At 47.3% G+C, this 27,952-nt stretch overlaps 1 protein-coding gene across 1 annotated transcript in view; it reads right to left on the reverse strand.

The window, feature by feature from the left end:
* The window catches only part of TOP1 (DNA topoisomerase I), a 66,984-nt gene that overhangs the window by 2,295 nt on the left and 36,737 nt on the right, over positions 1 to 27,952 (reverse strand). Inside the window, exons 4-19 of the mRNA XM_062610086.1 lie at positions 24,453 to 24,579; positions 23,815 to 23,873; positions 21,109 to 21,204; positions 20,018 to 20,093; positions 18,927 to 19,024; positions 14,598 to 14,713; positions 10,454 to 10,575; positions 9,682 to 9,804; positions 8,119 to 8,306; positions 7,352 to 7,496; positions 6,199 to 6,342; positions 4,657 to 4,842; positions 3,039 to 3,107; positions 2,329 to 2,443; positions 1,497 to 1,624; positions 343 to 437 (exon numbers count right to left, since the gene is read on the reverse strand). Coding sequence (XP_062466070.1) covers positions 343 to 437; positions 1,497 to 1,624; positions 2,329 to 2,443; positions 3,039 to 3,107; positions 4,657 to 4,842; positions 6,199 to 6,342; positions 7,352 to 7,496; positions 8,119 to 8,306; positions 9,682 to 9,804; positions 10,454 to 10,575; positions 14,598 to 14,713; positions 18,927 to 19,024; positions 20,018 to 20,093; positions 21,109 to 21,204; positions 23,815 to 23,873; positions 24,453 to 24,579 — 1,887 coding nt within the window. The remainder of the gene's footprint in view (positions 1 to 342; positions 438 to 1,496; positions 1,625 to 2,328; positions 2,444 to 3,038; positions 3,108 to 4,656; positions 4,843 to 6,198; positions 6,343 to 7,351; positions 7,497 to 8,118; positions 8,307 to 9,681; positions 9,805 to 10,453; positions 10,576 to 14,597; positions 14,714 to 18,926; positions 19,025 to 20,017; positions 20,094 to 21,108; positions 21,205 to 23,814; positions 23,874 to 24,452; positions 24,580 to 27,952) is intronic.

The raw sequence follows: 27,952 nt of genomic DNA on the forward strand, positions 1-27,952 counted from the left end.
ATCGTGTACTCATGGCTCTCCATTACAACAGCAATGCTGTACACTGGAGACAGTTCTCTGCCTGCTCCTCAGCAGCAGGGTGCTTGAGCACTGGCTGGTGCTCAGCTCAAAGGGCTGAGACACAGAGGAGATGTTCTGGGGGACACCAATGCCAGTGACCATATCAGGAACTGCAGCATCAGCATGAAGGCCATTTCTTCACAAACAGAGCGAGGAGGGAACAAGAAAGCCTGAGGAAGCCTTCCCAGATCACAGGCTGGGCAAACAGAATACAGGGTTAAGGACCCATTTGGAGCTGAGAGTACTGGGAGCAGTGCACAGCCTAGTTAACAACAGCCTTACTTTTTAGACTTCTCATCCCTCCGGACCTTGGCATCAGCTTTGGCGCTTTTCAGTTCTCTCCTGGCATCAGCTAACTGCTCCTTCTTGGCATCGATCTAGGAGAGGCAAAACCAGACAGCAGCACTGTGAATAAGCTGCTGACAACTGTGGCAGCATCACCCAGGGAGCGAGTCTGTGACCACGTTCAGCATGTAGCAGTGGTCAGACACACTCCTGCAGGACAATGAGGCCATGTGCCTTCACAGCAAAGCCTGGTGTGGTGAAAGATTCCCCTCACAAAACAGGGCCCCACTCGTTTCTGAAGACAAGGTGGTGCTGGGAGCTTCCTCACACCACTATAAGCAGGTGAAGGAACTGGCTTGGCCTGGGACTGGCCAACAGCCCTTCCTTGTCTGCCTCCACTGCATCCTGCCAGTACCAACTCTCTGAGGGTAGCACAGGAGGGTGATCCCTGTGCCCTCAGCAGGAATAAGTGATTGCCCCAGACCCTACAGGCTGAAAACTGTTCAGGCTTCAGGCAGTTCTTCTCCAGTAAGCTTAGGATTCAGGGAGATTTAGCATTTTGCATCCCTTTAAACATCCCCAAGCTCTACGGTCTAGGGTGAAGGCAGCCATGTTAGGTGTTACAGAAGCAGGGGACACTGCAGTGCCAAACCAAAGTCCTTATTGTGAAGGTTATTCTAAAGCCAGACCAGGAACAGACCTAACCCCTTTGGACCTCATGGCCTTCACCAGAAACAATCTGCAAAGGAAGAGGTCAAGTCAGAGTGGCATCATGTACCATGTACACAGCCTGCCCTGATACCGGCCTGGGAGCCACGCAACAGGAGTGGGTGCCCACTCTGGGTTCTTGAGGGGACACAAGTCAGAGCTAGAGGCTGCTGCTCTGAAGCTTCAGTGGCAGCAGAACACAGCTATGGCATGAAGGGCACAGACAGAGGGCCTGGTCTTAGTCTTTGTAAGTAAAAGACAACTTCAGACTGGAAGGTGCCCCTTTCAGCTCACTGCTCCTCTCAAAGTAGGCCCAGCTGTGGTGTAGCACTGACAAACTCCCGACAGGGAAAAGCTTCACCGCAAGTGGAAGGAAATGTGACCCCCAAAATGCAGCCCTTGGAGCCCTGCTCCAAGCCAAGAGCTGGGCAGGAGGGGGGTACCTTGCTCTGCAGGTTCATCATGGACTTCTCGAAGGTCTTCGGTGGAGCCCTCTGATGGTTACACAAGATGGCAACCGCTCTGTTGGCACGGTTGTAGGAGAGGATCTTGGCTGGGATGTTGTCGTCCGCTGCAAAGCACAAGGAAGTGGTGAGCAAGTGGGTCCTGCAGAGCTGTGCAGCCCCAGCCAGGGTCCCACTGACTGCAAGCTCACAGTCACTGCAGAACTGACCTTCCTCTGATGGGCCAGTCTCAACTCTGCACTCTGATCACAGTCAAAGAACCTGAACACCTCCATACGGGGGCCCTGACTCCTTCTGCTATGGTTTATTCACTAGTAACAAAGACACCATTTGCCATTCGAGAGAGGGGAAACACTTCCATGCTCAGCAGAGGACAGCAGAACCATACTGCTCAAGACACTGCTGGGCCTCACAGATACAAGATGCCCACACTGTAAAGCTGTGAAAGTGCTCAACAGAGAGGTTGTGAATGAACAGACAAGAAACACGCAGCTGTTGCAGATCCAGCTGCCCTGCCTGCCACCTACACCCCAGAAAGCAAGAGACAGGGTAAAGAACAGGGACAAAACAGCAGGCACACCAGGCCAGCTCTGCCCTGCCCAGTGCTGGGTTGTTCCATTACCCCACAAGACTGTGTGGCAGCAGATTTTGGCAGATTTGAGCTGACCTCAGCTGTCTGACATTTGCACTGGAACGTATGATGCGCATGAGGAAGTGGTGTAGATATAAGACTTGTGGCTAAGTCAAGGAAGCCAGGCCTGTGTGGCAGGGTAAGATCTGTTCCCCTCACAGTTTCAAGGGCAAGACTTACGATTGGTGAGCTCCTTGAGCTGTTGCTGTAGCGTGATGGAGGCATTGTAAGTACGGAATACCTTGGCTGTCAGTCCCTCCATAAGGTCTTGAAGGTGTTTATTTAAGATACTGGTCTAAGGAAGCAGAAAGGAGATGACAGTTAGCAGTACACTTGGACACATTTGTGAAATCTCTGCACATGGCTGACAAAGACATGTAGCTCACAGCTGAGGCCTGGTGCACACAGAGCTGACCACAACAGAATGGCCACAACATTACTGAAACCACAGGAAAAGTGAACAAAAAGCCATCAAGTATTAGATTAGGTATCAAGTAACCACAAATAGCCAGAAAAGTCTTCTTCAGTGTGGAGGTTTTGCTTCCCAGTAGGTAGAAATGTGCCCGTCCCATCCCAGGAAAGGTGCCTGAGCCACCACCATGCTCCCATAGAGGGAAATGTGCAGATGGGGATGGCATCTGAAAGCATCACCTCACAACAATCATCACGTTCCGAGTCAGAGCCAGCCATGATCAGCAGGACCAAAGCCATGGATCTGTGGGCACAGCACAAAACAGGCACCACACTGAGACACTCCCTGCTCTGAGGTCAGCTCTGGAAGAAAACTGCCACTGAAACCACTGCTGGAATAGATCAACTCCTACTGCCTTGAGCAGAGTGAGCCTGTTCTGGTGCTCTACCCCATCCCTCACTGTTAACCACATGCTTACATTGAGGCGGTCAAACAGATCATCCTCAGGCTGCTTGTTCTCCATGAAGAGCTGAAGATTCTTAAACACCTGCAGAAAAAGCAAACCAGAAACTTAAGACACATGGAACAGACAGCTCTGGGGACCAGGAATACATCAGGAGCAACACTGCTGGGAGCCACTTCCACTGCTTTCAGGAGAAGTGACGATGCTGGATGTTACTTCCCAGCAGGCAAAGACCCATTTTCTCAGTACAATGCTTGCGTTGAAGGTTGCTCACCAGCGACAGGAGTCCTGAGCATTCAGTGCCCTTTATACTCATCCTTTAGATCAAGACTGCAGGAGACCCAATTCTGCTTCAGCTTAGCTGCCTAACAGAGAGAGAGACCCTGAAGCTACCACCCTTCCCCATCATTATTCCAGCCAGAGACCCCGGGGCCATACCCCATGGAGTGAAGCTACCAAATCCCAACCCTTCTCACTGCTGCATTTTTCACAGTTTCATTCTGAACAAGTCTATCTGAGGTAGGGACAATAATCAAACCAGCTTTGATTATAACAGAGACCACAAACCCCAGCTCTGCGTGCTCCAAATCCCCAGACCCAGCTTCTCAACAACACTCATTTTTCTACTGTAGACACCTAATATACAAAGATTTGTAGTTCTACAATAATCAATTCCCCCTTGTAAGCACTGAAGACACCAAGAGATACCAACACCAACAAATTTAAACAGGAAAAATGTTTTCTTCTTTAATCAAGGAAGTACAAATTCCACTCTATGGCAGCCACAGTTTGGGTTTGCTCCCCAAAGGCTGACATTTACTGCCAACTGTCCTTACAGCTACCCCAGTGTCGTACCTGCGGTATTTAACACACTGTGCTGCCCGCAGAGCTGCGGGCCACATGCAAAGCTCTTACACCCATACAAAGTCTTTTTGGATGGTGCCCTCCAGGTTCACACTGCTGGATGGGGATTTATCCTGGGAGGAGGTCAAGATCACAGCAAATGTGACACTGGTGAATGACCAAGAAATAAAGGAACACTGCCTCAGAATGATGTCCTGGTTGGCAGATACCCAAGTTCATAGGCCAAAAGTATCAGTGCATCTACTCTGTATGCTCTGGAGCACCTGAGATCAAGATCTCAGTGAGGGCTCAGCTCCAACATAAACAGAACTGTGACAGAGGAGAGAGTACCATGAAAGCCCAAGTCAAAAAGCTGCTCCAACAGTGACACCCAGCACTCTGCTTCAGAACCTCTTATGCTGTTACTTGTCGTATGGGCCTGGAACTCTCCCACCTACAGGTGACAAAGGCAACTCTGCTGATCAGAACAAGACCCAAGAAACTCATCTAACAGAGCTGTAAGAGTTATGTTATGCCAACTCTTGACACTGAGATCACAGGAAAGAGGAGTAAGATCTGTATCTCATCTGCTGAGTAATATCACACCGCCTCGGTGTGTGTGCAGGTTCATCTTCTATGGCACTGCCAATAGACAGAGAAGGACATTAACTGACTTATTTTCTGGCTAGGAATCTGACCAGTGATGAAGCACCTTGCTATTGCCATCAAAACTGTGCTGACCGCATTACTGCACCATTCAGGCTGTGTGTATGTTGGTGAGGTGCCTTACCCTCTTCTCAACAGGGACTTTATTGTAGTATCGGATGGAGTCTTTTCCGAGGAAGTCAAACTCAACCACGTATTCCTGGCCATCCAGTTCAGGATGCAGCTTGATGTGTTCTACTCTCAGGGAGCAGCAGCCCACGGTGTCAGCCGTCTCTCCTTCTTCTTTTTCATTACCAGCTCTCAGGGCAAGCTACATTTATATTAAGGCAAGAAAAGTCAGAAGCATTCCAAACCATTCCTGCAAATGTATAGATGCTATAAACTTTCTGGGATCAGCAGTGTCCATAGGAGAAGGGAAAGGGAGAAAATGCATTTGAGTGGATTAAATTGATACTTGTAAAAATTCTAATAAAAACAACCTCAGGTTATCTTTAAATCTGTTTTAAATAATCCCAAGGCCACAAATCTACCAATCTACCAGAACAGAACAAAGGGGGATTCAGATCAGGTGTAAGGAAGCAGCTTTTCCCTGTGAGGGTGCTGAGGCACTGGCACAGGGTGCCCAGAGAAGCTGTGGCTGCCCCATCCCTGGCAGTGTTCAAGGGCAGGTTGGACACAGGGGCTTGGAGCAAGATGCTCTAGTGGAAGGGGTCCCTGCCCGTGGCAGGGGTTGGAGCTGGATGAACTTTAAGGTCCCTTCCAATACCAACCAGGCTGGGGTTCTGTGATTCTACACCTCATTTTTAGTTTCAGTTTAAAGCAAGATCTTTACTAACTTCTGCTCATGAGGTAACTCAAGCTGTGGGACAGCTCTTCCAATTTCTAATGGAAATCCATTTCAAAGCACTTGGTGTGTTAAAATCCAAAATCACTTCCATGCGAACTGAACCTGATGCAAAATCGCACAGTTCAGGTGTTCATCTTCTTGATCCTACCTCTGCATTGCATGCTAAATATACACACTTTAACTAGCATACAGAGCACTTGGAGTTAGATATGTCACTTAAAGGCTACACTTGGCTGCATTAACATTGTTTAACAGCAGTGGACAAGCCAATTTCTCATTATTTTTTTTTTTTTTAGGAATAACCTTCAGTGTTCCTATGAAACCACAATTATTCAAATCCAATCCCCTGGTTTCCAGCAATTTAAAACAAAACTGGTTAACTCAGGTGGTCATCACACCACCAGGGCAACAGCTCTCTGGGAACCAGCTTTAAGCAGCTTTAAAGCATCAAGACAACTGCATTATTATGAAACCTCACAAGTGTGACCTCAAACTGAAGAGGTGACAAAGCAGCAGAAATTCCCATCCGGAAAACTGAAACAGCTGGAGACAAAAGGTCCACACAAACCTCCCAGTAATCCAACCGGCCGGCTCTGGAACCAGGCTGTGAATTTTGCCTGAACTAAAACAATGCTGCCTGAAATAACCACGCTCAGTACAATAGTTTAGTGCTCTGGATTCCAGGTAATGGGAAGGAAAAGGAGACGGGAGCCTGCCCACCAGGAAGTCTCAGGATACCTCGGTAACTGGCTCAATTGTGCCTTAGGAGCTGCCCGGCAGCGTTCCAGCAAGCCAGGAAGGTAAGAGGGGTGCGCTCACTTTGTCAATGAAGTAGAGGGCCACGGCCCGCTGCCGCACTTTCATCTCTTTGGATTTCCAGTCTTCTCGATACTGGTTTCGGATTTTATCTACGCACTTCTTCAATCTCCGAGCTGTCTCATACTTCTGCCAGTCCTTCTCACCCTGCACAAGACATTAGAACACAGTGTTAGCAGGAAAAGGCCCAATTCTGCTCTGCAGCTCAAGCCTCTGCAAGTCTGCGTGTGGCAAAGGGGCTCAGAGGACAAAGCACAGCTCAGCTTCAGACTCTGCTGCCACGCAGCTGTGGGGAATGCTGATTTCCATGATATTAAATGCTTCCATGGAAGCCACTATAAAGACACAAAAGATATTATGTCTTTCCTGCTTCTCAGCATATAAATGGTTTCCTCTGCTTTATTCAGATGACACTTATGCTCTTTCAGCTGTGTAATTAACATCCATAAAACGTAAAAGCAACTTCAACAGTTCATCATCATTATTATATATTCGGGCCATGGCAAAAAGAGGTCATGAACCCCCAGGGAACAGAGACTTTCCTTATTTTTGCAGGAGAAACCCCTTGCTTCCATCCAGGAAAAATTCTCTTCTAAAAAGACTTAATGAGAGGAATTTCAATCCCAGCCCGGATACTGAAGCCTCATCATCTTCCAGCAGGTTTTCAATGCTTGTAAGGAATTGATCCACTGACTGGTTACCTGCTCCCACAGCAGGCTTTGCTTTCCTTCAGTCCTTACAGCCTTCTCAGCCAGCAGCCTGGCCACATCTTTCATTTTACAACTGACAAATGAGCAGCCCGTAGTCAGAACTTCACCACCTGAGCAGGCAGAGGCAGTCAGGGCCAGAAGTAGGTGAAATATCCACCAGAGCAAGTCTGTCCTTGGGTAAATTGCCTCCTTTTACATTTACACAGGGCAGAGATTTCTACATGGAATGACACAATGCTGCCTTTCAGCTGCCATCCTCCAGATTCCATCTGCTCTCCTGTGCAGGAACTCTTTTCTTTCTTTTCAGAAGAACAGAAACTTTCTATGTTTTCTAATCAGAGGAGGATGAAACAAGCCAGATTTACATCCTGTCCCTGTCCCAGCCAACAGCTACATTTGCTTCTTGGAGATATGACCTGTAACACTGAACTTAAGTAGATCCTTACCTTAATTCTTGAGCTAGGGTTCAACATGATGTACTTGATAGAGCCTTGGATGTTCTCAGTCCACGACACCAGCCAGGTAACCTTGTTGTCATGCCGGACCTCCTTCCATTTGTGTCCTGGTGGAGGGGGAGGGATCTTGGAATCCCTGCAAAACAGTAAATAACTATTTAAAGAGACTTCCATAGCATCAGAATGAAGAAAGTAACAAATACCACCACACAAAGAAAGCACAGGGGAAGAAGCCTGAGGCAACTTCACTCCTTGTTCCGCAAGCAGGAAATCAATGAATCAAAGTGAACAGTCAAATCTCAGGTATGTAACTGCTATCAGTGTGTGCCTGATGTGTGTAACATAAGTGGGAGCACACCCTGCAGGGACCAGCTTTGGTCTGTGCACACTGTAAGAGTGTGGACACTTATCAGGGCAAGACTGAAGAAAAGCCCAGCAGAACTCAGCCTTCAGCATCAAGGAAGACAAAGTATGGCAACCTACCTAGGTGAAAACCCCTTTCTGGAAATACCAGCAGGAGAGGCTGGGTTAGCAGATTAAGCTGTAGGCATGAGGAAGAAAATATGTTGACAGAGTTCTACGTGAAACCCCTGATAGCCTTGTTCAGTCGTTGCTTGTGTGACTCAGGTTTTTATCCATGTAAGAGTTAAGATAAGCAGCATGTGTGCTGTACATGCTTATCAACCCATGCAGGGGTTTAAAACAGAAGCTATTCTATCTAGAAAGCAAAGGCAAGGTGAGAAGCACTCAGTGCTCACTTGCTGCAGTTAATGATGATGTCTTCTGGCATGATGCGTCTCTTCAACATGCCCATTTTGGGATGGTTCCCACGACCTCGGAAGAGACCTGGGGGTTCAATCTTGAAGTTGGCAATCCTCTCCTTGTGGTTGTCCATCACACAGTAACCATATTCCTTCAGTAGCCGCTCATTCTCCTCTTTGATTTTCTGGAAGAAGCCAAAAGCAAAGATGACCTGGTATACCCAGCACCACACGCATCTCTACATGCCAACGCTAATGCTGAAGACCCAACTCAAAAGCAGATCCTCATCATGCCAAGTGCTGCATCAACACCCAGAGCAGCAGACTGCCCAGAAAAGCATTCATAAAATGCAAGCAGCACAAACAAACTGGGAAAAGGGAAAGAATGTGGAAAAACTCTCTGAACACTTGTATTTGAGAGAAACAGATCACTGCTGGTGCAGACAGCTACAATTTTGCCCCAGCAGAGGCAAGTACCTCTGTCCACGTATCACAGCTACAAGGGCAGCCGCAGCACAGTACTGCTGCTTTATAGTCTCTATTCAGCATTTGACACTGGACTTTACATCTTGTTGTTTACGTGTAAAACCTCAGACTTGAGCGTCTGAACTCAGCATTGGAATGCAGGCAGAAGAATGTCTCTGGTCTGCCGCATGCCCAGCCTGTGTCAGCAACTGGGCTCGTAAGCAGAAAACAGGCTTCCAAGTAAAAATGCGCTGAGATTTCAGTGCATACCTCTGTGCTTGAACTCTGATTATACAGAAACAGAAACACCGCAGCTCAAATGAAACATCTGACCCACAGACAGCACTGGGGCGCCAGCTAAGAATCTGAGATAGAAAACCACTGCTGCTTCCTCACAGCAACTACCACAGACAGCAACTGAGAAGGGCTCACCCCATGTTTATCAAATGCAAGCAGCAGTAAGACATGGGTTCTCTATTTTGGTGGGACTCCTCTGACCCCAAAGGCCATAATTCCAAGCTACCAGGCCCCTTGCTCAAAGGACAATGACTGAAGCATTGCAAAAGAGAACTTGGGGCGAGTTTTTAACTTCCATTGCAGGAATCTCAGTCATTTCATTCTCTCCCCACAAGCCACTGTAGCTTTCCGACTGAAAAAGAGAGTTTATTCTTATTCAGAAAAGTGCACTACCTGGTATTTACGATTTGTTCTCTCATTTTAATCACTAATATCATTGCTGCATCCCCTCCACCATCCCAAATTCCATCCTCCAGACTCAAAAAGCTTCTAAAATTATAATCTGTCCTTAACTGAGTGTCTGCTGTTCAATACAGGCCAGGGACTAAGGCTCCTGTGGAGGCAGTACCTCTCATTCTCTTGATCAGGAGCCTTAGCCCTAGCAGTATCATTTTAAGTCAGGATGAAGATTCAGCTGTGCTTTGCCATATCTGAGCTGCACAGCAATGACTCTGACAGTTCACATGAAAGCTAGTGACCACTGACCTACAGGCAGCAATGCAGGCAGAGGAATGATTACATAAAGATGTTTACAAGCCAGCTAAGAAGCAAGATGTCTCCTAGAATTCCCTCACATACCTGTTTCTCCTCCTTGGACATCTGTTTCCTAGCTTCCGCCTGAGCTTTGAAATACTGGCTCATGTGGGTGAAGTCACACTTGCTGAGGCTGGTGATAGTGCTCTTCTCTTCAGGGGTCATTTCCTTGCAGAAAGAAAGGAGCACACTCAGTTTTCATACACACCAAGTTTTTACACATGGTAGAACTTACCCCACAGACAGGTTCTCACAATAACCCCCAGACTCCTGCACATGCTTCTTCTAGCTGAGGCCAAAGCAAGAAGCTCAAGAACCCAAGCACGTGGTGTGCTGGTCCTCCAGCAGTCTGATCTCTGCAAGCGCTGGGCAATGCCACTCCACCTCCCAGAGTGCTCTCACTGAATAGTGGCTGGGACTATTGAGGCATAGGGAGACAAATCCAGTAATCCACCTAGGAAAACTGCACCACCTGATCCCAGGGTTTGATCTCACAGCTGAGGACTGAGGTGAAGTTCTGAGATTTAGGTCTTTGGAAGGGGTTTCCTTTGAATATAAAGCTGGCTCTTCAACAAGGTAAGTAACATAAGAGTTATACCCCATGTCATACAGAACAAGCAAATTGGGTTGGGAGAAGTATGACTTGGCTGGTTTAGAAAGTATTTATGACACGGTCCTTGTGGTGAAGCTCCAGATGAACTGAAAACTCACAGCTACAGTGAACCTTCCCGTGCATGGAGCAGTTGTCCCTTTTCCCTGCCTGGTGCCGAGGGGACCCTGGCCATGCAGAGCCACTGCACCAGGACTATGTGCATACCTTCCTCCAGTCTTTGAAGAAGTTTTTCCTGAAGATTTCCTTTGTAGTGTACTCGTGATCAAGCATTTTTGCAAAGAATGTGGCAACTTCTTCTGCTTTGGTACTCAGCTTCATGACCTTACCTACGAAGAAAGAAAAGATTTCCATTTTTAAAGCAAACGCAAACCAGGAATTGAAGCCAGCAAGAGGCCACAATAACTACTTTAAAGGACTCTCTATTTTTAACACAGGGAGGTTTTGCTTAAAAACGTTGCATAATAGAGCAAATGGGATGGCCAAAGGAAACAGAGGAGCACAATTGCTTGACTTTCATCATAAACATTTGGAGAAAGGTTTCCTCTGGAATCCAAACATCACAAAAAAGCAACAGCAATCTGCAGTGAGAGCGGGCTGAGAGATGCAGGGCAGGAAAGGGAAAAGGCCTCCTGCAGAAAAGCCCATGTGGGACACCCCAGTGGTGTGGATCTGCTGTTTGAAGTGAAAGAGGCACAGGTTCTATCACATTTCACATTCCAGCACTCAGACCTAAAGGAAATACAGTCTCTGTGTTCCTCTTTACCCACAGAGGGGCTCCGCTCTGGAACACCCCTTCTAGCCTTCAGTTGTTTCTAGCCAGGAAGAGCCCTTCCTATGGATATACCTCAAATAGGCTGTAAAGTGATGCCAAATATTTAACCCTCCTTCACTGCAGGGCAATGGTTCCCTCTGCTGCAGGAATGCCCTCCTGTGCCTCCAGACCAGACTCAGCAGCCTCTGTCACTCTAAAGACAGAGGGAGCTTTCAGTGAATGGAGAGGTCACATTTCAGCTTATCTGCAAGAGCGCAGTGCACAGTGGAAATGCTGGGAGGGAAGATCACAGAACACAAGGAAAAGAGACTGCTGTGACATAGAAGCCATGGATCCCCATCAAGCACCTTTTTGGTACCCAGACCACATTCCTGCCGACACGGGAAGTGGCAGTGATCCCTGGGAACGACTCTGCATGCAGCTCACATCTCCAGCTAGCTGCAAGAAGTGTCTGAAGTGCCACTGTGCAGGCAGGCAGCACCTGGGGACTTTGTAACACTCACTGCACTGCACGAAGGGGAACACAGGAACAGCACTGCTGCCTCCGTGCTCCTGGGAAACAATACCCCATTTCTGATTTACTACGTGTTTGAAAGGTTGCATCATCGCCCATATGAAAGCATGGGAGTCAGCCAGAAAGCCTTAAGATCTGCAAGTCCTCATAAAACAGGACTTAGCAAAGGGTCCTCCCAACAATCTGAGCGCATTCCACATTAAAGCAACAGTAACTCTGCCAATTTTTAAGCTGCAACCTAAAATACAGCATTTATTTGCTTGTAACAGGAAATGGGGGAAGGCAAACACTTTTCCAGGCTGTGAGTCCAGCTCAAGAGAGGCCATCAAGTCTGTAACATGTTATGGGGCTAAAATGACCGGTATTGTACCCAAGCAGCTGAAGGCTCAGTCCCCTTTTTCTAATCACTTTAGAATTTATTGCACTAGATTCAGTTTCCTCCTTTTTAGAAAGCTTTGAAAAGGCTCTTGGTGACTGGGGTGTAAAAAAAATGAGGTTTATTCCAGTCATGAATATCAGTAACCTGCCTCAACAACTGAAAATCAGAGAGCAACCAGGGACATCAGGAGCAGGAGAGACACCACATGGGCCAGGACTGAAATGCAGCACCACCATCTACACTCTCACCTTGCCCCTGGTACAGATAAACAGGCAAGTTCAAGCCACTTCCAGGGTATGAGCAGTGCATGTTAGCCAACCATCACTCAATCATCAAACCTTAAGATACAGCTTTGGCTGCCTCTTCACTGCCTCTGCTATTGCACCAGCAGCAGCTGCAGCAGTCATTATGTTCAAGTCATGGAATCCCAGCCTGGTTTGTGTTGGAAGGGACCTGAAACCTCATCCAGTTCCAACCCCCTGCCATGGGCAGGGACACCTTCCACTGGAGCAGCTTGCTCCAAGCCCCTGTGTCCAACCTGCCCTTGAACACTGCCAGGGATGGGGCAGCCACAGCTTCTCTGGGCACACTGGGCCAGCGCCTCAGCACCCTCACAGGGAAGAGCTTCTGCCTAAGAGCTCATCTCAGCCTCCCCTTGGTTAGGTTAAAGCCATTCCCCTTGGCCTGTCCCTACATCCCTTGTCCCAAGCCCCTCTCCAGCTTTCCTGCAGCCCCTTTAGGCACTGGAGCTGCTCTCAGGTCTCCCCTTCAGGAGCCTTCTCTTGTCCAGGCTGACCCAGCCCAGCTCTCTCAGCCTGGCTCCAGAGCAGAGCTGCTCCAGCCCTCGCAGCATCTCTGTGGCCTCCTCTGCACTCACTCCAACAGCTCCACATCCCTCTTGTCCTGTTGCCCCAGAGCTGGATCAGGGTTACAGGGGGGGTCTCCCCAGAGCGCAGCAGAGGGGCAGGATCCCCTCTCTGAGGGGGTGCAGCCCAGCACACGAGGGGGTTCTGGGCTCAAGTGCACACTGAAGCTGAGTCATGGGGAGCTTCTCACCCAACACCCCAAGTCCTTCTTCGCAGGCTGCTCCATCCAGTCTCCCCCAGCCTGTGTTTGTGCTGGGACTGCCCCAACTCAGGGGCAGGACCCTGCACTTGGCCTTGCTGAGCTCCATGAGGTTCACACGGTTCCACCTCTCCGGCCTGCCCAGGTTCCTTTGGATCCCAACCCTTCCCTCCAGCACGTCAACCACACCACACAGCTCAGTGTCATCACCAAACCCGCTGAGGGTGCATGGAAGCAGGGATCTCACCACAGTGCAGTCACTAGGAAAGGGACAGACCCCTCCAGTGGCAGCTGGCAGCTGGCTGGGCAGCCACAGTGTGACCTGGGCTCCACAAGTTAGCCTGGGGTAAATCCTGACACCAGACAATGCCTGGGGAGCAGAGAGCAGCTCTCAGCAGCTGCAGGGTAAACCTAGTTTCTCAAGGAAGACAGCCTTGCCCCCATTCCATCCCACAATTGTTGAGCCAATTGATGAATTTCTGCCATGACAGAGACAGAAGCTGCAGAAATCCATGCATTTCCTAGAGGCTTTGTGAAATACACAGCCAGATAGAAGAGGAGGTTCTTGCTGCCTGCACTCAAGCAATAGCTACAGTGCAATCTCCTCCTCTTCTCCAGATATCACACATTCTTCAGTGGAGGAGGGGAAATCCAACTTCATATCAAATTCTTATCAAACCCTAAGAAAGAACCTGGTAGACACTCCTGCCCACTGTGCTGCTTGCTTGGAGATAGCCCATAATAGGATGCAATACACTTGCTTCACTAGATTGTTGTTGAAAATGAACGCCGCCTCTTTCTCAGCACTGAAAAGCACTGTGTCATGTCACATGAAAGCAGCACATTGCTCCGGGAAGAGTTCCAGATGTCCCCTTCACCAAAAATGAGGTTTTCATCCATTCAAATGCCTCCCACTTAATTCAGTCCTGGGTTAATGTGCTCCTTCATTTAACATGATCACAGCACGAGAAGGAAGCACACGGGTCATCACACCTGGTCTCCAGCAGGCATCACATTGTGTAATCCCTTCCACAGGAGCCTCTAACAACCATCCAGACCAGTGGGTTAGAAACCCACATCAATTAGTTCTACCACACAACATGCTCAGTGAGTGGGACCATAATTGACACCAGAGGACTGTGTCCTTGATGCCAGGCTCATCCCATGCATTCCTACAAGATTCTGCTCATCTGTATCCCAATTCAATTGTCTCATGCCCCCAAATGACCACAAATTTCATCACAGATGACGGAAGCTCCAATTAATAAAGTTAAACAAGCTTAAAGGTGACCAGTGATGAAGTAGCTACAATTACGTACTCTACCGTTAGACACTGCTACTTGCAGGTGTAAGACACGCTCACAGTGTTAAGTAACCTGAGAGATTTACCACTGTAAGGGAGTGAGAATGAGTTCATCTCCATGTCAGCTTGGTTAGCAGAATCCAGCAGGCTGCTCCTTTGCTTACAGACATTGTTCCTTCACTGCTGGGGGAACTTCTTTTAAGGTAACCACTGAAGTAAAACCACCTCCTCATCTCTCAGTCCCCGGAAGACCACCACAATACCCTGGGAAAGTTTACTTCTCTTCACAGCAAGTGGAAACATGGAGTAACTCACCATCATAATAAAACTTGACATTTTCAGGCAGAGGTTCATATGGTGGAGCAAATACAGGACCTTTGTGCTCTAGGAACTTCCATTTAATGCCTTCAGGGTAGCGCTCTTCTTCCCACCTTCAAAAGAGAAATAGAAACCAATACAGTTTTAAGCTCCTGGTCTTCATTTGATTACTATGTGGGTATAAGAGTATGATAATCAGCAAGCAGTCATAGCCTTGCCAGGCACAGACCAGGTACAAATGTGCAATGCACTCTCTACCATGACTTTGTTTCTCCCCTCTCTCCTTCTTGTAAAAGAACACAGCCATGTCCACGCACGCACAGGACACTTGGGTCACAGGTTATCTGATGACACCATGCTCCTCACCACCCACTGCTGCTCTTGTCACTGAATCCCTCAGCTGAAAAAGCTTAGAACTTAAGAAAATGAGGAAGTCAATCATAAAAGAGCTGGGATCATGCCCAGTGAGAGCCAGCTGTGATCTCCCAGCAGGGCCAGCATGCCTGCTCAGCAAAGGCAAGCAGTTGTAGTGTTATGCAGCTGCTTTCAGATGAGGCCAAGTCTGCCATTAAGGGCAGAGATAAAGAACCAGATGTTCATTTACAACTTAACTGAGAACAAACCTGCTTGGACAAGAAAGCCTAAAACCTGCTCTGTCATGTGAAATTCATTCCAGTTCTTGGGTAAGAAAAGCATACTTGAAGAAAAGCAGAGCAGCACTGGAAAACTGTAAACCTGCCTTAAAGCACCTCTCTAAAGATGTTGTGCACATGCTGCACTCGTGTCACACACCGGGCATCTCCACTCCTGTGCTGCAAGGGAACAACCTCCCAGGATCACCCTTGGCACCCTCCGCCCAAGCCACTGGTTCCACACCCCTTTCATGATCACCAGAACATCACTGCTCCATGCTGCTGGCACAGGATCCGATGCAGAAAAAAGCTGTTCTACCTTAGTGATCAACCAACTTGCATTCAGCCTCTGAATTGCCCATGCAACCCTGTTGAGCAGCCAAGACAATAAAAAGAGGGTTTCAGCTTCCCTCTAGTGCCAGCCCTATGGAGCAGCCCCACTCTGGGTACAACAGCAGCTGGGAAAAGATGTACATATCCTACATGTGTCCCAGGAATAGGGACACACCAATGCAGAACACTTCATCCCTGCCAGGATAACAGGAAAAAGAGCTCCTGCTACAAGACACTCAAAATGCTTCACTGGTGCCTGCACAAAGCCAACTGCCTGGGACGCAGCACTTGGCTGCAGTTAGAAAGGCACATTCCTGACCGCAGCAGCAGACCTGCCTTTTCGTATGGGAAGCACAGGAACATCTTCCCCAGCAGAGCTCACAAATCCCAACTCTCAGCACAAAAGCTGCCCGGCAGATCGCAGTCCCCACCTGAGAGGAAGGCTTGAGTAAACTATGCTGATACAAGGACCTAATAGTGACATTTGAACTTTAGATCCCTAATATTTACATTCATATGGACTGTTTCTGAAATCCATTAGAGCTACAAATGGAAATGTTTTGTCAAACACAGGCCTGACTTCTTCCACCCAGAAGCTGCTCTCAGCAAAATGAACTGAAACCGTTCTCCTCTCCTCCCAGCCAGAACACAGTGATTCTCCCTGACACTGAATGGTTTTACGCCAGTAAGAAAGAACGAGGGGATGATTCAAAGTAGCTACTACTCTTACAGGACAGGTTTGCACCTTTGGAAGGTTCATCACTCTTGTATTCACTTGATGAGAAATACTGTTTCTCTACCCTGTCCTTGTACAAAGGACACATGTAAAAGGAGTACTAGAAAGGTAATAGTCTAAACAGAGAGCTGAAGCACACTATGCCTTTTGGGAGGGCTATGAGGACACATGGGATCTGTGGGATGGTTTCTAAGCCCAAAGCCACCAGAAAGCAAGAACCACAGAATGATTTGGGTGGGAAAGGACCTTAAGATCATCCAGTTCCAACTCCCTGCCATAGGCAGGAACACCTTCCACTAGAGCAGGTTGACAAACAAAGATCATAAACCATCCCAATCCCACTTCCACCTTCCTAAGCTTTGTACAGGAGCATTTAGACAAAAGGTTCAAGTGAGCCTCCTGAGATTGGTCAATTTTTCATACTCCTTTGGTTTTAAACAAAGCATTTACAGCAGCACTGCCCAGGGCAGCTCCTCCTCCTAAAGCAACGTTCTACACATGCTTCTGTGGGAGTGAGGAGAATGCTGCCTGTCAGGAATACTGCATTACTGACATCAGCACACACTGTGCTAACAGCTTCCTCGATTAAATCCCATATCAAACCTTTCCAAGGATGCCAGGGTGCTCAGGAAGACAGGCTTGGGGAGGGTTTTCAAGTGAAATGAAAATAGAGAAGATTCTTAAGGAAAAAAAAAAACAAAGCAGAATATACCTCAGGGATATGTTATTCCAAGGAAATGAACTTGCTGTAACACAAGGTGGGAGAAGTGCTCAGAAGGTATCCTTCTGGATCACATATTCTTCACACACCAACAGGGTGTGAAAATGACCTCTAAAAGAGCTCCACATGGTGATGAATGAGGCCAATGCCTTGGGAATGTGTAGCATCAAGTATTCACAGAAGTGAGGAGGGAAATGCTCAAGGCAAGCATGTGAGGTACCAGACACCCAGCAAATTGACTCAGATGAACACCAAATGCCCTTAAGAGACGGAAGTGAAGTGCAGATGAAACCTTGTCCAGCAAAGACCCACTGTACAAAGCTGCAGATGGATGACAGGACATCAGCAGAAGGATGCAGGTACCTACTGCGAGGCTTTGAAGCACATGCTTTCAAAGGCAGCTCTCCTCAGCAGGAAGCGATCACAGAGCTCGACAGAGCTACCTGGGGCTCTGCTGCCAAGGCAGCTGAGGGGGAACAGGACAACTTCCAAGTACAGCTTTGCTGCTGAAGGATACAGACTACAATACAAGAGAGCTGGGAAAACAGAGTATTAAGTTAGAACCAGCAAGAGCAGCTGAGCCAAAGCCCGAAAGACAACAGATTAAGGCTTATAGAGACCTTCTGTAGCTTCCACTTGCTTCGTGTCCCTGTGGTTTGCTAATGGCAAAGCACATGAAAAATACCATGTCAAAGGGCTGAGAACAAAGCGGAGCGCTCAGTAAAAAACCCAGGATAGTTTTGGGGAAGTGCCTGAAACCCACATTTCTAACAGAACACAAGCATGAAAAGCCATGCAAGTGCTGATGTTCTGAAGAAGCTGTGACAATCAGAGAAACAAGCAAAGACTATAAACACAACAGAAGAATTTTTCTTCTTAAAGGTGGATCAGTAAGAGTGATGATAAAAGGGTAAAACAGTGACTCTGAAAGGACTAAGACTGCAAAGGCAACACAACAGGTCTATTAAAAATACAAGAAACACTCCTGTAAACATCATCCCCAAAAGGTCCTAAAATACATCACAGGAGATTACAGGAGTGCAGAAAACACACGTGCTCCTGAAAACTAAAGATGCATTAAACTGAGGGAAGCGCCAACATCCAAACTTCCAAACACACCAGTAACAGCTCCTCAATGTAACAGTAGCTTAAGTCACTGTGGATATCTAAAACCAATCCAGCACATTTCTTACACAGAGCACTAGTGACGCAGCTCAGGCCTGGTTTCCAAAGGAACCAGAAAGCACACATGTATTTAAACAAGGTTCTAAAAACACGTAAGAGTGAGTGAAAGCACAACTTCAGCTGCTCTGCGGTGTCGCTGTGGGACCCTGGGCAGGACAAAGTGTGCTTTCCAGTTCAAATTTGTTTGCAAAAGTCATTTCCAAACAGCCCAAGTTTAACCGGTCGCTTGACCCAACCGTCATTTTGACTTCAGAGGCAGGAGCAGCTCTGGGAGGCACAGAGCTGACACGCAGCTAGAATAAAAAGATGGACACTCATGTTGTACCCTCTACAGAACACTATCAAACACTAGTTAACACATCTGCACTTCTTTATATATTCCTGCTGATATCCCCAAGCCTACAAGTTTTCATATAGGTCTGAAAAGTGTCAGCAAGGAGCAGGCTATGGGTACAATACTAATGGTGCTAATTACAGGTAGCCTCTACATACAGTAGATGGAGGGAGGGCAAAGAACAACCCCACAAAAAGCTTCTTTCTTGTTTCAGAGGATGAACACAGTGACTGAGATGTCCACTTAGAGCTTACCAGAAGGTAAGCCAATTATTCTGAACAAATCCTCATGAATCAAGGGAAGAGGAAGCCAGAAGTGCTTCCTCAGCACAGGAAGTGAGGAGAGCCCAGGTGCAGAGCAGCCTCCATCACTGATATATAATTACCATTTCCACTTCTGCTCCTCCTCTTTCTTCGGCTTCTTTCTCTTGTCCGCTTCAGGGACTTTCTTATCTTTGCTCTTGTCTTTCTTTGCTTTGCTGTCCTGCAAAACAAGGAAGAATCTGTTAGAACCAGGGACTATATTTCCCCTCTCCCTGAAAACATGCTTTAAACCTAAAAGACTGTTTCTTGGGGTATATAAGTTTGATCACAAATAACTGAATTCCTGTGGCCTCACCATGTAAATAAGCTCTTTGATCATCCTGTCAAGCTGAACTGCTGATGTCCCACTTCTGGGTTAAGTCACATTCTTTTTATTTTATACCTGGGACATGCTAAGTGCACACAGTCAGTTATTCTGCCTCACCTGATAGGTGGCAAGTCTGGGCCATAGTAATGTGATTGCTTGGTTACAGAAACACCCTCCTTGGCCTGCATCAGTGTACCCAGTCTGGCAGCTGCTACAGAGCTCACTTGCACCACTGTGAGGAGGCTTCTGGAAACCTGCTGGTGTAAGATCACTGTATAGACACTTTCACTGAAGGGGAAATTAGCCTTGTGGCCAGGAGGTGCTTGCAACATGTGCCTCACAAAGGCAACTTTGCTAGATGTGGAGTGTAGTTTGTTGGTCTCAAATGATGGATAACCTCTGGGCCAAATCCCTCTCCAAAGACATTTCCAACCCAGGCTCTGTCTAAAAGCTTTAAGCATCTTTTTAGCAGCTCATCTCAGTTTCATCTCCTCTGCTTCTGCACTGTGCTACATCATCTGTGCAACTACTAGATGTCATCAGTGAGGCTCCTCTACCTCTGTGAGCTACTCAACAGGAGGACTGTGAATTGCCTGGAACATGCTGACAACCTTGAGGCACCTTCTCCATCCATTGTGTTTTAAGAGCGGGAGAGGAAAAGTTTTCCTGGCTACTTATACAAAACAGCTCAGACAAGTTAATCTGCACCATAGGTGGGGACCTGCCACATGCACCTTTGTCCCAGACTGGCCCCTGCCTCCTCACTCATGAATCAGATTACCCCTGCTCTACATAATCCAACACCAACTTGCTTTTTTTTGACCACAAACTCATCTTTCACGTTACCTCTTCTTCCTCTTGTTTCCTTTTCTTTGCTTTTTTGATGTCTTCTGTTTTGATTTTCTTGGGTTTGTAGTCAGCACTGCAAGAACACACAGACTAGTTGATGAAAATGATCAGATAAAGAGAAGTCATACACAGACTCATACATCTTCATTGATGAGGAATTGCTTCAGAAGCATGAGTAGCCACCAGTGATGGGTGGCCACCAGGGATGCGATAAATGGGCAAAAGCTTAGTGGCATGTTCCACCCTCAACTCCTTTCCCAGTCATTGGTCTGGGATCTGCCCATGAGGCTCACTTTTCTCATCCCCCACCAGTTTAAACAATAGCAAAATTAACTACTGGCGAATTCTTAATCTTTCCATTGCAGACATGAGATGGGAGGTCACCAAAACTCAGCAGAAGGCAGCAATGATTACACAAAAGAAGAGGTGTCACACCCATCCCTCCTGGAAACAGAAATACCACCCAGGGACAGAATGCCACCATGGTTAAACCCTTCCCACCTCTTACCTCCAGACTGCTAATGGGGTCACACTATCTAAGGAGCTGGATGCACATAGGTGGTGACAGATGAGTGGGATGGAGCTGGGCTTTTATTCTATGGGGTGGGTCATTGTACCAGCAAACATTATGTGTGCTCCTCAGTATAACCCATGACATGTTTCAGCTGTAGGTGAATCACACCAAGCAGTGCAGGCAAACCTCCCACCAACAACAGGCTGACGCTTTATTCCCTTGTGCAGTCATCTCCTCACTCGACAGAGACCACTGAAGCCACTTAACCAGCACTAATACCTCAGGTTTTACAATCTTCACTGATCTCTTTACCTACCTTCTGGGGTTTGGGGGTTTTATTTATCATTATTCCATGATTCTATTTACCACCTCTGCAACATTTCACAGCACCACCTGCAGAAGGTGTGTTAGTAACGCTATGCCACCTTGGACACCACAAATACCATTCCTGCCCTGCTCAGAAACCCTGTAACAGGATCAGAATCCTGGTCTCAGACCTCCAACCACCCCCCTCAATGTTATCTTTCTGAAACTAAAGGCAAGCACCCAAGTCACCAGCACCCACAGCACTTACTCATCGTCTTCTCGAGGTCTCTTCAGGGGTTTGGAGTCCTCTTTAGGAGATGTATAAAACCCATCATCATCTGGTTCATCTTTAATACGTGGTGGACTACAAAAGAAGCAAAGAGAGGTGGTTCTAGCTTTGAAGAAGAAGTCTCTTGGAAACCAGCGACAACTCAGTTTTGAGAAATTCCCATCTGCAGCATCTTCCAGTCCTGGAAGAGCCCGAAGACCTGAGGTGTGTCATTCTCTGAGCATCCACAGACAACAGAGTCACTCCCTGTCTCCATATTTGCCATTTCTCAAGCAACACCAAGATCAACTCCAACTGCTCAGACTTCACTGCAGTTCTTTGAGGTTTTGAGTAAAAACAACTGCAGCTTCCAGCCCTTTCAACTATCCTTAAGCCAAAACTGAAATGCACGCGTACATCATTTAGTTTCAACTCAATACCGTCATCAAGCCTGGTAAGAGAGAAGATTATCAACTAAGCAAAGATTTGAAAGCCATTCCTCTGACTCTTTTGCCAACTCAATAATGAGGCTTGTGAAACCCAGAAAAGGAAACAAAGGTCTGGCAAGGTTCAACTGATCCATCTCTTCTCACGGGCTAACTGTGGGAAGATACAATCCCATCCCTCTCATACACACCATAGACATCAGGTTATTTTTTTAGCTGTAATGTCCCAAGACATCAGGAACAAGAGTCTGCAAGCAAGAGACACTATCCCTTTAAACAGACTCATTGTTTTGAGACCTTACAGACATATTTCACTTATCTTCATCAAGAGAAACATGTCTCAGAGTCCAAAATTACACTGTGAAGCACTTAGTGCTGCTCCACGCAGGTAGAAAAAGTAACAGTGCCATCTTGGGCTTTCCTATTCATATTCAAGCAGCTCCAATTGACTCACTTTCCAAGTCAACATGTGGATTCTGCCATTGGATGAAGTGGGATTAAAAAAAAGCAGCAGCATTCTGCTTTGTAGACTGCAGTCAGCAAGAGACATTCTGGAGCCTGATTTTAGCTGGTGATGTGTCCATGAAGCAGAACAAGCAGTTTGCTCCTTCACAGCTGTAAAGCTCTGCAGTGCTGGCAGATGCAGCTCAGGGGAAGTGGCTACGTGCTGCTCTAAGAAGCCATTTCTGTGGCACTGCCTCTGATTAACTCAGACACGAGTCTGCAGCACAGAGACAGTTGCAAAACACTGATGGAAAAAGAGGTATTTGTCCCATTTCATTTGGTCTCCCTTCCAGGCAGGAATCCAGAGCTACTGTTGCTGAAGCTGCTGCAGGAATTTTATCTCATCTATTTTAACACTGAAACATTTCACAACGTTTTGTAATAGAGGGAAATAGAGTGTGGTTATTAAAAGAAAGGAGCTGTGTGACCAAGCTGAACCCTGACTTGCCTTGTTTCCGAGACTGTAGCATTGCTCATCCGACCAAGTCTTAAGGAAGAAAATAAAAACCATCTGAGTGAGAACATCTTGTAAAAGGATATTTCAGCAGGGAAAAAGAAGAAGATCATTACTTTGCTCTTAGGCAGCTTTTAGCCCCGAGGGAGGCACAACTGTGATAGCTCCTCCAGGCTTTCCTCAAACACACCAGACAATGCTCTTGCACGTAAAGAGGACCCAGTTATGTTGATATGACAGCACCCAATGGCCCCGGTAAGATTAGCTCACATGTGAAATGCTGCTCAGCAGCAGAGGCTACAAAGAATTATTATTAGCTGGCTCCCACACCATGGAACAATGGGATGTCATCGCTTTGTGCTTCCAGAGCATCCCCAGCAAGGCCTGGAGAGGGCGCCTCGTCCCTGCGCCTCAGACAGCCACGGACTGCGGGTTAGAATTAGCTCGATGGAAGAACTGGCGTCAAGAGGAGAACTCATGTCAACAGGGCACATTCAAAACACAGAGAATAACTACAGGCATGGATCAGACTGGGGGCTTCTCCCAGCCTCTCTGCAGCCACAGAAAGCGGGTATGTACAACTGGACACGACTGAAAGCACATGCAGCCACCACTGCACAGACCTCTAGTAAGTCAGTGCACCTGATTTACCGCCTTAAAAATAACTGATGGCTGGATTTAAAACAAGTCACAAGAGATCTTAGTGGTTAACTATTAAAAATGTACTCTTGTATTAAGTGCTCACTTCAGGTTTTTAATAGGACTACTTGGTGACGCCTGGTACCACACTGAAGTCCAGGAGGCTCTATCAGGAGCAGGAATTCAGCAGACTAGGCACCTAGGCATTTTCTGCAGGTACTTCTGATTTTACACAAGCACCCTCCTTACTCATCACTCCTCTGCAAAGGCTTTAGGCTGTACGCGCTTAGAGAAGAGACTTGGAGGCAGTCTGGGCTGTCTTCACAATGCCCTGTCTCCAGAAGACTGCCTGCAGGCTTCAAGTACTAATGTTGCAACAAAGGTTCTTTCTACTCCAGCTACCAGTGTTCCCACAGTTCAGTGTGTCCTCAGTGGAATCCTATTTAATACTTGGACAAACCCAGCATGTGCAGGCAGACACCAGCAGCTCCCACCTCCAGCTATCAGGTAGGCAGATTGATTACCAAGACCGTAACTGAGATGAACGCATCGTCTGGAAGGGCTGAAAGTGTTCCAGTATCTACCCAGAGACCAAGTCCAACACTGAGCACCTAAGAAAAGCCAAACTGCCACCTTTTACAGATCACAGACCTAATTTCTTACCTGGAGAAACCATTTTCCTTTTCCTTCTTTATTTTTATATCACCAGAAGATGATTTCATCTGAAAAACATAAGAAGTAGTTGCTAAACAGCACTGCCCAGAGCACCTTGTTTTCCAACATGCAACACAGGCAGGAGATTTAACTTGGAAAGGAACCAAAGGGCACTGTGACTGTATCTTCATCCCCTGCAGCCTTCAGTGTCCTACATGACACACAAAAATGGTAATATTTTATGAAAATCTTGGTCAATTCAGTATTTTCTGATCCTCAAATTTCTTCAGTAGATTTGAGCTGAGTGTATAGTTTGTCCCTGCACGGAATGAACATCATCTAACAGATTTATCTCCCTTGTCTCTGAATCTAAGCTTGGTGCAGTGAAAAGTAACAGAGGAAGAAATGTGGAGTCAGCGGACACAGCTTCACTGTGGAGGTGTTTCCACTCCCAATACCTGCAGATAAAGCCCTGACAAGTTCATACCCAGCACTCCACAGACCAAGTCTTGGGGTTAGCCCTGGGCTAATTCTCTGCAGTTTGATAAAATCTTGGAAGTATAAACTACATTTAACCCAGGAGTTTGCACCATTCCGCAGTAAGAGACCAGAACCATCCTCTTGTCCCTCCTACAGGATTCACCTACCTTCTCTTCCTTTCTCTTCTCCTTGTCTTTATCTTTGTGTTTGTCTTTGTGTTTCTCTGAGCTGCCATCTTTGTGTTTGGTTTTCTCCTTGTCTTTGTGTTTCTTTTCCGAGGAATCTTTGTGCTCACTGCAAGACAAGAGAGTGTGGTTGAGAGGGGAGCAGGGGGAGGCAGGACTAATCCAGACAGCTTCCAGCGGGGAGAGTCACAGGTTCTGATGCTTACAACCCCTACAGAATAAAGGACCACTGTGATAGGGAGATCCACCAGTCTCCTGTCACATGTCCCCCATCCTCCCTGGGAGGAAGAGCTACCACAAAACCACAGCTGCCAAGTGCTCTGCTTGAGGAAAGCCCCGTCAGCCTGGATTGCTGTGGGAGCCAACAGCTCCTGCATTTAAAGCTCAACATTCCAGGTTCAATTCCCACTCTCTTTGCTTCTCCTCTTTTTCCTATTCCACATTAAAGGTCACTGGAACAGAGCTGCCAGTCCCGTCAATGTCAGCTTTTGCTCAGACAACAACAGTCTGTCTCTGTAGCAGCTCTCACCTCAGGAACTGGAAGAGAAAACCGCTGATCTCTATTATTCCCAAACAGATGGGAAAACCAGAGCAAACAGGAGATGTGGTGTCCTTGTGTTCATGCAAAGTCAAACAGAAAGGGCAGGGATGCTGCAGTCCTCAGCTGAGCCTCACTGCATGGCCAGCCCCAGCTGAGCCACCCTGTGCATGGTGCTGCCAAATGAGACCCTGCTCTGCTGCTGCCCAGAGCCTGGGGCTGTGGGTTAAGTGCTCAGAGCTCAAATACTCACATCCTTTGGTCAGAAAAGGAAAAAATGCCCCCAAGGAAAACAAAATGAACCTTTTTTTATTCTGTTTCGACCCCCTTCTGGTCTCTGAGGCATTTGGGTAAGTCTGGATCAACAATGCCAAGTTTTTCTTATCAACCAGAAAGACACATGCAGCTGTTTCAAAATGCAAATGGTCTTCTCATGGAATGACTTGACCCTTGGAGCCAGAAAGTGAGGAAACGCTCTCAGGAGTCTCACAGTAGGAACTGCATGAACTGTCCCTGAGGATCAGCAGCACTGCTGTGGAAGCCAAGCACATGCCTGTCAACATCCACAAGGCTGTGTGGACTCTGAGGTCACCCTGGGCTAAAGCAAGACAAAGGCGTGGTGGAATTGGGCTCTCTTCTACTGGTCATGGTCAGGCACCAAGCAAACTGCCCTCCTCATGCTGGCAGTTCACACTTCTCCCTCCTCAGCACTGGCCTCCCATCACTACTGCTCTCTGGGACACTGCTTCTCCTTAGAAAAGGCAATGCAATGCAAAGCTTTACTAGAAAAAGGCAGCTTCCATATTTCAGCTATTTCAACACTCAAGTACAAGCCCAAGCCAACCTGGGGAAACACAGCCCTGAACACAGGCAAGCCTGGAATGCCAGGTAATAGATTCATCTAAGCTTCTAGCCTTCTTTCTGTCATGAAAGGGTTGGGTGTTAAAGCTGTCTACCTTGCCTGGTCTCTCAGAGGATCCTTCTGTTCTGGGGCTGCTGATGGTCAAAGAAAAACAAGTGCCAATCGCGATGATAACAGTGCACCAGCAGCAATATCGCACCAACCAAGACTCCCGGATTCCAATCCTTAAGCTGATCCGCAGACTCGAAAGTCAAGGAGTGATCAGTAGGACCCACTCACCCTTTAACAGCCCCAAGCTGGGCGCCAAAAAGAACTGTCGTGGTTTAAGTCCAGTCAGTAATTCAGAACCACTTAGTTGCTCACTCACTCCCCCCACTCCTGGAGGGAGTTGGTAAGGTTGAGGTAAGAACAGTCCAGTAACTAAGGTGTAAGACAAATCACTACTGCTACCACCAATAATAATAATGATATGGGAAATAACAAGGGAAGAGAATACAACCGCTCACCACCTGCTGACCGATACCCAGCCCTACCTAAGCAGTGATCTCGCCCTCCCGGGTAACTGCCCCCAGTTTATATAGTGGGCATGATGTGCTGTGGTATGGAACACCCTTTGGCTAGTTTGGGTCAGGTGTCCTGTCTCTGCTTCCTCACAGCTTCCCCTCCTCCCTGGCAGAGCATGAGACTCAGAAAGTCCTTGGTCAGACTAAACATCACTGAGCAGCAACTAAAACCATTGGTGTTATCAGCACTGTTCCCAGGCTGAAAGTCAAAAACACAGCACTGCACCAGCTACTAAGAAGGAGGAAAATGACTGCTACTGCTGAACCCAGGACAGTAGGCTACAGAAAGCAGCAGCACACTAAGCAGCTCCCATACAGCTTGTGTGTGCTAAAGAGGAAGCAACCACAGTCACAAACACACCAATCCACACCCAGCTGTACAACTGCAGAGTAAAGTCCAATGTGGAGCATTCCACAGCCTCATGAACACTGCCACAACTGGACCTGAACCTACAAGAGATCTACGTTATTCCAGCTCAGAACAGCACAGACTCTACCAGATACATAGCTGCCTTCCAACCCCAGGCAGCTAAAGCATGAATTCATCTCTGAAGGAAATGGGTTCGTGCACATACTGCATCACATTAACAGAGATCAGTAGGAAGATAAACCAGTTTCATTTTATCTCTCTAGCAACCTTTTTATACTCCATATAAAACTGTAAAGGAGCATCAAAACCTTAACAGGGAACTGACATTCCAGCAATTCTTGTAGATAAGACTCACAGCACCACATGTTGTCTCGGAGTAAAGATTCAACAACTGCAGGCTATTCTTGTCATGTCCTGTGTGATCAGGACATGCAGTACATGCACAGCACAGCCTGGCACTGGGTCTTGGGAACCCAGGAGGTGCCTCTTGCTCATCTTTGGCACCCCACTTCTGTACCCTGCTTATTCACCAGCAGCTCACGCTTAAGTCACCAATTTCATTTTCCTGTGCTCCAATGAGATTCACCGACTGAAAGCACAAAGCCCACACGTGTTACTAATCCTCTTTGAACTCAGGAAGGTCTGGAAATCCTGACTTCATATCTTGTGCTGTTACCTGGATGCTAGGAACCTCATCTGCCACAGACTGCAGCTATACATACAGTCATACAGGAAACCCCTTTCCAAACACGCGCACAAAGCTCAGACCCATTTTGATCTCTGCAGTTCTGCTTGTTTCTGTTTTCTGACTCCTTCTTGCTCTTATTTTGTATTTAAATCCTACCTGAAATAACATATTTTACTCAGACAAGAATTTGGATCCTCAAAGCAGGACACACACTGCAATGGTTCTCTAAGGGAAAGTTCATGGCAGTGCCTGTGGCTTGGGAGCACAGAATAAGAAAGGAAAAACGCTTTCAGAATCCCCACACTCATTCTTGCTACCATCCATAAGCACCGGCTGTCAGATGTGACTGACAGAGCCCTGGGATGTACCCAAAGTGTGACTAAAGGCAGATTAAGAGATGACAATCTACATCTGCAAAGCAAGTAGTGAAACAGGGAGAAAGTCCCACTGACCTAGAGAAG

The sequence above is a fragment of the Pezoporus occidentalis genome, unplaced genomic scaffold (assembly GCF_034315485.1).
Source record: "Pezoporus occidentalis ecotype Australia unplaced genomic scaffold, CSIRO_AGI_Poc_V1 ctg144, whole genome shotgun sequence".
Classification (NCBI taxonomy): domain Eukaryota; kingdom Metazoa; phylum Chordata; class Aves; order Psittaciformes; family Psittacidae; genus Pezoporus; species Pezoporus occidentalis.